The following is an 11,302-nucleotide window of genomic DNA, read 5'->3' as shown; positions in this document are numbered from 1 at the left end:
AAAGAATAGACATAAGAAACCGTTTTCCTTTAGTACTGTCAGCTTATGTTTCTCTGATGGGTCCATTTTCTGTACTTGGCCTATGCGGGGTCCCCTATCCATCTTTACATCTTGGCTTTGCATTACCGCCACTCCATCCAGCCACAGGGAGTGTATAGAAAATACCCAATACTCGCAAGTATGGGAGGAATGTGACTCCCTCCCATTCAGTCCATATTATAGTCCTGATGCTTGGCCATTGGTTGCTAAAACTCCAGTGCTATCCCATGGGGTCGGAGTTCACATTATGCCCCGTACACACGAGCGGACTTTTCGACATCCAAACTCCGACGGACTGAGTCCGGCGGACTATCCGATCGTGTGTGGGCTGCAACGGACTTTAGCGAAGCTAAAGTCTGACGGACTTTAGAAATGAAGCATGCTTTAAATTTTCCCGACGGAACTCCGCCGGACCCGGTCCCCTTTGAAAAATCCGCTCGTGTGTGTGCTACTCCGACGGACTAAAACCGACGCTAGGGCAGCTATTGGCTACTGTCTAGGAACTTCCTACGTCGAATCCAGTCGTACGTCATCACGTTCGACTCCGTCGGAGTTTGGTGTGATGGTGTGTGGTCAAGTCCGTTCGGTCGAAAAGTCCGCCAGAACTCCGTCGGAACTCCGGCGGAACTCCGGCGGAACTCCTTTGGAGGTCTGTCAGACTAATGCCCCGTACACACGAGAGGGATTAAGTCTGACAGACCTCCAAAGGAGTTCCGCCGGAGTTCCGCCGGAGTTCCGACGGAGTTCTGGCGGACTTTTCGACCGAACGGACTTGACCACACACCATCACACCAAACTCCGACGGAGTCGAACGTGATGACGTACGACTGGATTCGACGTAGGAAGTTCCTAGACAGTAGCCAATAGCTGCCCTAGCGTCGGTTTTAGTCCGTCGGAGTAGCACACACACGAGCGGATTTTTCAAAGGGGACCGGGTCCGGCGGAGTTCCGTCGGGAAAATTTAAAGCATGCTTCATTTCTAAAGTCCGTCAGACTTTAGCTTCGCTAAAGTCCGTTGCAGCCCACACACGATCGGATAGTCCGCCGGACTCAGTCCGTCGGAGTTTGGATGTCGAAAAGTCCGCTCGTGTGTACGGGGCATTAATCCCTCTCGTGTGTACGGGGCATAAGGCAATTTTAAATCATGGGCAGGATCGCCACAATACTGCCTACGATTCCAAATCGCGGCAGGAAGTGTGCCGTGCGTTTTGCCTGCCATTATTCTTTCATGGCACTCCAAAAACATGGTGCAATTCTGTCATGATTGTCACATGATAGAATCATGTGGCAATTCATGGCAAAACACACGTTTAAACTTGTCGCCCCAAAAAATGGACAGAAACTTCGTTTGGATGACAAACGCACACAAGGCAGCCTACTGAAGTGAATGGGCTGCCCTATGTGCTTCAAAAATTGCGAGCGGGAACACTCGTTCCCGCTGCATGAGGTCTGAATGGGGCCTAAGGCAGGCCATACATGGAGCAAATTTCTTTCCTGCAACTATGGGTTGCAAGAAAAAAATTCGCTCCATTCCCCCATCAACACCAATAGCATGGGTCTTCAAACTATGGCCCTCCAGTTGTTCAGGAACTACAATTCCCATCATGCCTAGTCATGCCTGTGAATGTCAGAGTTGCACAATGCCTCATGGGATGTGTAGTTTTGCAACAGCTGGAGGGCCATAGTTTGAGGATCCCTGCCAATAGTGTTGATACGGTAATTCCTCCTGCTGGTCCATTGTCTACTCCCAGTGGGGGGGGGGGGGGGGGGGCCACTGCCGTTGGGAGAAGACAGTGATTATAATTGCAAGAGAAACCGGGAGGCTGGTTGTACCCAAGCTGATCGGTCAACTTGCTACATTCAGCCTGCCTATTAACGGTTCAGATCTTAGCCAGTTCCTGCTAACCCGACTGAGATTCAAACCATGTATGGATGGCCTTAGTCTTCTCCTTGCTCCAGGAAGCAAGGGATCAAATTGAAGGCCAATAGAAGCATCTGGGAAGGGTGGCAGTTGAGTCAATCTGTTGATTTGACTTGCATGGCCAAAGCTCAGGTCCACTTTAAGACGGTTACAGAAACCGGGAGGCTGGTTGTACCCAAGTTGATCGATCAACTTGCTACCTTCAGCCTTCTCATTAACGGTTTGAATCTTAGCCGGTTCCTGCTGAACTAGTTGCAATTTGAACCATGTATGGATGGCCTTAGTCTTCTCCTTGCTCCAGGTGGCCAAATGGAGTGGCAGGGGATCAAAAGGAAGGTCAATAGAAGCATCTGAGAAGGGCGGCAGTTGAGTCAATCTGTTGATTTTACTTGCATGGCCAAAGCACAGGTCCACTTTAAGACGGTTACAGAAATAAGTAATGATTCAGCAATTTGCACGTTTCTAAACTGCATGTCAGTTGCAAGTGGTCACAAGTGACTGGAGTTCTGGAGAAAAATGCCCAATAACACAAAAAAAAAAAGAAAAGTTTGCAAATATATTGAGAGTTGCAGATCTTTCATAATAAAGCATCTTTCCGGACTGCCATCAATTATTATTTTTTCCCGCCACATGCACAAATTGTCAGCTGGCTCCTTCAGGGCATTTCTTTTCCATCTTCTGGACCATCAGTATTAGAGCCGTAATACAACCAGAACGGAGGTGGCAGTCATTTTTCAGCCTTCTGATGTTTGCATGTAAATTACAGCAGCTTTTTCCATCTCTGTAGGCAAGGAAGCGGCCGGTACCCCCTGGGCTCCGCAGAGTGTGACCGCCGCGCGTTTTAGATTATTTACACTTCACAATGAACAGTCGTTCCCGAGCATTAAATGTTTCATGTTCATTTTCTTTTTTAGGTCTGACAGGGTTTAAATAATGAACGCGGTATGTACATAAATAAAAAATAGTGTTTGTCTCTTGGAGCGTCTGGCATTCTCGTCTTCTTAGAAAGTGAAGGCGTAGACAACGCCAACCACAACAATGTTCCCGATGGTGGCGATGATGGCAATCCATAGCAAGATGGCGTCGTTGGAGGAGCGGGCGGGTTCTTCGGGGGGGCTTTGGGCGATGATGGAGGCCGCGTGGACGTTGGCAGAAGAGTTAAATATGGAATACTCTGTTCCGAATTCCTCATTGGGTGAATCCATAAAAGCCCCTCCCATGACAGGGAGCTGTAGGAAGAAACAGAAAAGTCAGTTTAAACTCTCTTAGAAAAAAAAAAGTATATTCAAACCTTTACATGTTTTCTACAGATTATTAATTTAAAGAAGAAATGGACTATGCCCCAAAAGAAAGTCTGGCAGTGGGCCATTGGTGTGCGCAGCCTATTGCATTAGGGTGTGCACCTCAAAGCTCAAACATACATGTGTTTGTCTACATCAAGGGTCTCAAACTGGCAGCCTTCCAGCTGTTGCAAGGCTGTCAGGTACAAGCATGACTCCCACACGCAGAGGGGACTTGTATTTTCACAACAGCTGGAGGGCCGCCAGTTTGAGACCCCTGGTCTACATATTTACTATATTACCAAAAGTATTGGGATGCCTGCCTATACACGCACATGAACTTCAATGGCATCCCACCCAGTCTTAGTCGGTAGGGTTCAATATTGAGTTGGCCCAACCTTTGCAGCTATAACAGCTTCAACTCTTCTGTGAAGGCTGTCCACAAGGTTTAGGAGTGTGTCTATGGGATGTTTGACCATTCTTCCAGAAACACATTCCTGAGATCAGGCACTGATGTTGGGCGAGAAGGCCTGGCTTGCAGTCTCCACTCTAATTCATCCCAAAGGTATTGAGTTGACCAGTCAAGTTCTTCCACCCCAAACTCGCTCATCCATGTCTTTATGAACCTTGCTTTGTGCACTGGTCCAAATCATTTGGTGGAGGGGGGGATTATGGTGTGGGGCTGTTTCTCAGGGGTTAGGCTTGGCCCCTTAGTTCCAGTGTGTTTTCATGTGCGTGTAAAGGAAGGTGTCCCAATACTTTTGGTACTATAGCATATATATAGCCCCGGCACATTGATCTCCCTGCCAGCACAAAAGAAAAACCCCACAATCTATAATTTATTTTTTTATAGTACAATCTGAAAGATGATGTTATGCAATGCAAATAGATATCCAACATGTAATGGTTTAAAATGTGCTTGTAAAATGGCGCAAAACTATGATAATAGCCATAGGTGACATGTTAAAAATTTCTACAGGTTGGTTACCAGTTTAAAATTACAGAGGAGGTCACTGCTCTCGCTCTGACGTTCACAGCGATACCTCACATGTGTGGTTTTTAACACCTTTTACTTATATAGCTGTGACCTACGTATGCATTCACCACTGCTTGCGAGCACAGGGGGGTGGGGGCTCTTTAAAAATAAAAAATAAATATTTATTTATTTTATTCATTTTTTAATGTTTACACTGTCCCTTTAAAAAAAAAGATTTGCTCACTTTTATTCCTATTACATGGAATGTAAACATCTCTGTGACAGGTCCTCTTTACAGAAAGATCTGGGGTCAATAAGATCTCAAATCTCTCCTCTACAATGTAAAGCATTGACCTAATGCTTTTAAAAAAAATGGCCTTGTTTACATTGGGCCGGAACCGGAAGTGATGTCATGACTTCACTCTAGTCCTTCTAGATCATAGAGATGAGTGGAGGCCATCTTCCCCCTGCTCATTTCTGTGATCAGCTGACGGTTCTCTGAGCTACCAATTATCCAGCAACCACTGGAAAAGGGTGGGGACAACCCCTTCCGCAAATTGATCCTTCTAAAAGTGATCCAGCGGCTAATCAGCCACTCAGTTCACTTTTAGTGGTTAGAGAATCGCCAGCTGAGAAAATAATAGCGGGGTCATGGAATATTGCCGCAGCCATAACCCCCCGCATTCCACTGCTAATTGAGGACATCATTTAACAGTGGAAATTAACTGTGCCACAAAAAATGCTGGTAAAGGGCATAAGAATAATAGTGCCTGTGGTCTCTCTGTAGCTGTTTTTTCCCCCATTATTGACTTGCCATGACGTGTTCTGCACCATGTCTCTGTATGGCGGCAGCCACCTTGGTAGAAGCAAGGCTTTGCTTCCTTATGTCAGAGCCTCCAGCGAGGAGAACAATGAAGCAGCACAGCAGTGTCATCACCAACTCAATCCAATGGCGGAGGCCTCTGTCCCCTTCCCTCCCCAGCAATGTGGAACATCTGAGAAGGAGGTTGAAGGTTCTGACATGCTGGATTTCATCAATAAACTGGAGACCAGTCCTAATGCAGCTCCCCAGGATGGTGAGGAGAAGATGGACACCGTTCCTAGTCCTATGGAAGAAAGACTGTGGAGAGAGCAGGTGCAGGTACAGTGTGTGTGCAGGATGGTGGGAAATTTAATGACAATGGGCCTGCTGAGGGTTGTAGTACTACAGACAGTCAGCCCAGACCCATAGACAATGTACATCAAGCAATAACATCTGCTAATAACTGTCAGCTTCAGTCTGCAGAAAGGTCCATGGACAATATAGAGACTTTGCCTGGACCAGGCACAGCGGATGTTCCTATGAATGGTGGAGGAGATGCTGGGAGCGGTAGTGCTACAACTTTCCAGGAGTCTACAGAGTCTACAGCAGCCAAGACTGAGCCAAGACTGCTTGATCCCAGGATTGAAGCTGAGTGTTCGGGGGAGGGGGTGGGTCCTGCTAATCAGAAGACTGCTATCTCAGCTGATTCAGACTCTCTGCCAGCAGGTTTGAATGTATCTGAGGACAAGACTGCAAATGCTGGTGGTGGAAGAAAAACTTATGCTGGTGTTGCTGTCACAGGATCTGGGAAGGGGGAGCAAGCAGGGAAGGAGCATGGGAACGTTCTATCTTCCTCCCTGTTTAAAAGGAGGAATGTTGTCCAGTTAAAATGGGAAGGTGATGGAAACCCCCCCACATAGGAGGACAGTGGTGGATAAAATCCTGCAGATGGGGTTTAGGCCTGCAGATAGCTTCGCCCTGATCAGTCCAGCAGGTTCCTATGAATATGATTTGTCCTTTATCTGTCTGGAGTCTTTGGACATATTTTGGGAGAAGTATGAACACGTGTGTAGGGGCCTGCCGGACTAGAAAGGGCTCATCCCCAAGCTTATATCGCGCCAGCCCCTCATTAAAATGGTGACAATACTTGTGCGTAATGAATCTATACCACAAGGGGATCTGTCTGTATGGTTGAGGAGGTTTGGGGGCATCCTGAGCCCCCTAAAAAAGGTTTTGGACGATCGGGGAATATGGACAGGGGGATAGTCTGTGCAGCTAAAATTAAAGGTCATTGACAATGTTGTCAAACATCTGCCATCCTCAGCTTTCCTGGGGAGGGATAGGCTGACCATCTTTTATCAGGGCCAGCCAAAGCTCTGCAAAAAGTGTGGTGATAAAGGGCATCTTGCAGCCTCCTGTCCAGTGATGAAGTGCTCTCTGTGTCAGGGTATAGGGCATTTGGCAAAGGACTGTAATATTATCAGGTGTAATCTGTGCAATGCAATGGGACACCCTTACAGTCAGTGTCCTGAGGCAATGCTCCTGTGCTTCCAGGGACCAGGGGCTAGAGTTGCTTCTGTGCCCCAAGAGGGGTGCTGGATCCTGGGGAGGACCCTGGCGGGGGCCCCCTGGATAGGCCTCAGCCTGTGGAAGACACTGGGCTTGGCCGAAGGAGAGACGGGTCACTGTCTGCCTTTAGACGGAGGATTTTTGAAACACTGAAGCAGATTGAGAAAGAAGAGGAGAAATTTGTAGTGTTGGAAGCTAAATTTAAGAAGAAAAAGCTGGTTTGTGCCAAAGTGTTCAGCAAGAAGAGACTGACTCTGAGGCCTGAGTTGAAAGACTTGGAACAAGCTGTGCGGAAGCAGAAAGAACTGGTGAGCTCTCTGAAGGAGAACATTTAAAGGGAAATATAGGAATAAGGAAAGGTTTAGCCAAATGAGAAGAGGAGCCACTTCCTGCATGGAAAGTGACCCAATCAGTGAGGAGATGCAGGTACCGAGAGAGTCAGCAGAGAGTGAGAAAGTGGGCCCAGAGGATGAGCCCAGCTGTTCAACGCCTCAGGCATCTGCTGAGCCCTCAATGGCGGAGGCCACTGTCCCCCCCAACAGCTATATGGAACATCTGAGCAGGAGGTTGAGGGAGGTACTGGCATGCTGGAGTTTATCACTGAGCTGGAATCCCCTTTGGGTGTAGCTTCCCCAGATGACGATGAGAATATGGACACCATTCCTAGCCCTGTGGAAGAGAGACCTGTGGAGAGAGCAAGATCCACCATGAAGTCTGCAACAATTGGGGGGGAAGTCTCATCCCAGCATCAACCATAACATTGCAGAAGTAACAGCACAGCAAGCAGGTACAGTGTGTGTGCAAGATGGTGGTGTGAACTTTAATGACAATGGGCTTTCTGAGGGTTGTAGTGCTACAGGCAGTCAGCCCAGACCTATAGACGATGTCCAACATACAATATAGTCTGATTTATCTGCTGAAAACAAACCTTCAGATTTAAAAGAAATTGGTGAGAGTGTTGGGAATAACTGTCAGCTTCAGTCTGCCGAGAGGAGCGCGATGGACAATGCAGTGACTTTACCTGGACCAGACACAGCGGCTGTTACTAAGAATAGTGGAGGAGATGTTGGTAGCAGTAGTTCTACAACTCTGCAGTGGACATGACTGTGCTGGAACCCAGGAAAGAAGCTAAGTGTTCAGAGCAGAGGGAGAGGGTGGGTCCTTCCTCTGTTAATTCAAAGATTGCAATCCCAGCTGAATCAGACTCTCTGCCAGCTGGTTTGATTGTGTCTAAGGACAAGACTGCAATTGATGTGTCTGTAAGAAAAACATATGCTGGTGTTGCTGCTACAATGTTTAAAAAGTAGGAATGTTGTGCAGCTTAAATGGGAGGGTGGAGGACTTCCTCCACATGGGTAGTGGTGGATAAAATTCTGCAAATGGGGTTTAGGCCCACAGATATCTTCACCCCGATCAGTCCAGCTGGTTCCTATGGTTTGTCCTTTATCTGTCCGGAGTCTTTACACATATTTTGGAAGAAATATGAGCACGTGTATAGGGGCCTGCCGGACTGGAGAGGGCTCATCCCCAAGCTTGTATCACGCCAGCCACTCATTAAAATGGTGACAATTCTTGTCCGCAATGAGTCCATACCACAAGGGGATTTATCTGTATGGTTGAGGAGGTATGGAGACATCCTGAGCCCCCTCAAGACGATTTTGGATGATCGGGGAATATGGACAGGGTGGTGGTCTGTGCAGTTAAAATTAAAGGTCATTGACAATATCATCCAGTATCTGCCATCCTCAGCTTCTACCCGGGCCAACCAAAGCTATGCAACAAGTGTGGAGATAAAGGGCATCTTGCATCCTCCTGTCCGGTGACAAAGTGCTCTCTGTGTCAAGGTGTAGGACATTTGGTAAAGGATTGTAACATTATAAGGTGCAATCTGTGCAAGACATCCTTACAGGCAATGTCCTGAGACAATGCACAACCAGATTGAGCTCATGAGAGAGTTCTTCCACCTGGACATGGAGGATGCTCAGAGCTCAGTGGCTGGAGTGCCTGTGATTCCATCTGAGTCTATGCAAATACCCAATATGTCTGTATCTTCCTAGTCTGTGGTGCCCCAGTCTGTACCGATACCCAGTATGTCTGTGGAGGCCTAGTCTGTGTGTTTGCCTAGTGTGCAGTGTCTTCCCAGTCTGTGTGTACGGAATCACTTACTGAGAATCTGTCCAATCCTTCTGTGTCTATGTCTTCCAAAATTGCAGAGGCAGCAAGAGGTGCTGGGGCAGGTGTGGCAAGTGCGGTTCTAATGAAGATCATGGGGTGCAGAGGAGTGGGGAACATGGTGTAGAGGCTGGCCTGGTGGTAGATAAGGTAAGGGAGAGTGGGGGGGGGGGGGGGGGGGGAAGGGTAGGAGTGGGGAAGCTATTGATTCCCGTTTGTCCAAGAAAGAGAGTCCCGGAGCAATAGGATGAAAGACTTTAGCATAGGGACAGCATGACAGTGCTGGACTGCACAGTTGCCGATTTAAGCAGGGTTATGTTGGAGCTTTAAGAGAGGGGGAGTGGGCACTCAGGCAAAAAAGAACTAGGAGGAAGGGGGAAGTGACGTCAATTCCATGCGGTGGAGGAATAGTTTCCCACCCACCCGCTTGGTATTTATTAGGGTTGGTTACAATGGTTTCCCAGGACAAGGCAGTCTTTTGGGTTGCTGGAAGAGGAGAAGGAGAAGTACATGTATGAAACATGTAGTACCCATCCATTGGATGGGAGTGGTTAGTGTACTTCCAGGTCAAGAGGGGTTTAACCTGGAAGGGTAAAAAGGGTAGGTCACTGTTGACGGGCTGGGTCCTGATCCGAGGCCGGGGGTTTTTCTGACTGGAGGCAAGAGTTTAAAGTTCAAGTTAGTTGTCACAGTGACCAGTGGTTTGTGGTTTCTCCTAGTAATGACCCAGTTAAAAAGGAGTTTGAAGTGATGGTTAAAAAGTTAAAAGAGTTATTTATAAAATTTTATATTTTATTAATAAAAGGCCGGCTGGCGATTTACTCCACACCTTGTTGAGTCTTTTGTTTATAGGGGCTGGGCCCGGGTAGTAGGATAAGGTTATCTGGGATCTGGGCTTAAGTCCTACATATGTCATGATATGGAGTGGTTGGAGGATAGAAGGGGAAATGGCAAAAGAAGGAAAAAAAGGGGTTCAGTTACCTTAAATCCTAAGGTTTTGCCTTTGGCAAATAAGTTTGGGGTCCTGTCAGATGATGACGATGAGTGGGACTCGTTGAGTTTGGCATCACCTATGAATGATGAGTGCCAGGGTGCAAAACTATATGTGAAGGGCAACTGGAAGTTTCTTTCCATGAGTGATCGGGGCTGCCTGAGAGTGGAGTGTGGAGGAGTGGTGGAGTCCATGGATCACTTTCTATTTCAGTGCCCTTGAGAGGTGCTCAAGAGGGTGGGGAGGGCTCTGAGTATACCCTTCCTCCCCCATATGAGTTATGCAGAGTGGGTGTATGGGGCTTTCCAGACTCGTCAGATTATGATTTGGAAACATTTTCTTGGTTTGGTAGTCCGTTATTTCACATTGAGTGCACGGTCTCAGGTATCCTTACAGAGTAAAATCCTCCCTGTCTGTGGTGATGCAGGACATTCTGGGTGAGGTTGGGGAGATTCGGGGTCTTGAGAAAGACAGGTGGCCGCAGGAGGCCTGGATAAGGGCGTGGAGGAATATCAGGACTCTGTAGCTGCTGCCTTTTGATCTCGGGGTGTATGGCTTTTCTTTGTATTCTTGTTTCACTCCACTAGATTTTCAGATCAAATATATTTTTGATAAAAGGCTACATGCATGGTGACGGTGAGGTTCCTTAGTCTGGTTCTCTCGTAGGGATTATGTTGTGGGCAATTGTTTTTCACCATTTATTATGTTCTTGTTTTTTTCTTTTGCTTTGTATAGTCATATTCAATTATTTAGTAAATACGTTTTATTAATTTATTATGGTTTTATTCTATATAAGTTGTTGTTTGTAAGATTTTTCAATAAACAAAATGAACCCCTCATAATGGGCACAGCGGGTGTACAGACCCGGGAACTCAGCACAGGGATGGTGAGAACTCCTCATAATGAGCACATCGGATGTACAGACCCGGGAACACAGCACGGGGATGGTGGGAACCCCTCATAATGAGCACAGCAGGTGTACAGACCCGGGAACTCAGCACAGGGATGGTGGGAACCCCTCATAATGGGCACAGCGGGTGTACAGACCCGGGAACTCAGCACGTGGATGGTGAGAACCCCTCATAATGGGCACATCGGGTGTACAGACCCGGGAACTCAGCACAGGGATGGTGGGAACCCCTCATAATGAGCACAGCGGGTGTACAGACCCGGGAACTCAGCACGGGGATGGTGAGAACTCCTCATAATGGGCACAGCAGGTGTACAGACCCGGGAACTCAGCACGTGGATGGTGAGAACCCCTCATAATGGGCACAGCAGGTGTACAGACCCGGGAACTCAGCACAGGGATGGTGGGAACCCCTCATAATGAGCACAGCGGGTGTACAGACCCGGGAACACAGCACGGGGATGGTGAGAACTCCTCATAATGGGCACAGCAGGTGTACAGACCTGGGAACTCAGCACAGGGATGGTGGGAACCCCGCATAATGGGCACAGCAGGTGTACAGACCCGGGAACTCAGCACAGGGATGGTGGGAACCCCTCATAATGGGCACATCGGGTGTACAGACCCAGGAACACAGCACAG

General features: G+C 47.8%; 1 protein-coding gene across 1 annotated transcript in view; it reads right to left on the bottom strand.

The window, feature by feature from the left end:
* Positions 1-2,326: 2,326 nt before the first annotated feature.
* Positions 2,327-11,302, bottom strand: part of CUNH14orf132 (chromosome unknown C14orf132 homolog) — a 132,303-nt gene continuing 123,327 nt past the window's right edge. The window contains exon 2 of the mRNA XM_077466717.1: positions 2,327-3,189. Coding sequence (XP_077322843.1) covers positions 2,962-3,189 — 228 coding nt within the window. The 3' untranslated portion in view covers positions 2,327-2,961. The remainder of the gene's footprint in view (positions 3,190-11,302) is intronic.

Source organism: Lithobates pipiens, unplaced genomic scaffold (assembly GCF_037356315.1).
Source record: "Lithobates pipiens isolate NorthernLeopardFrog02 unplaced genomic scaffold, aLitPip1_a1.2 Scaffold_37, whole genome shotgun sequence".
In the NCBI taxonomy this organism is placed as follows: Eukaryota; Metazoa; Chordata; class Amphibia; order Anura; family Ranidae; genus Lithobates; species Lithobates pipiens.
Note: the sequence above shows the minus strand (reverse complement) of the source record. Positions and strands in the feature narration are given on the sequence as shown.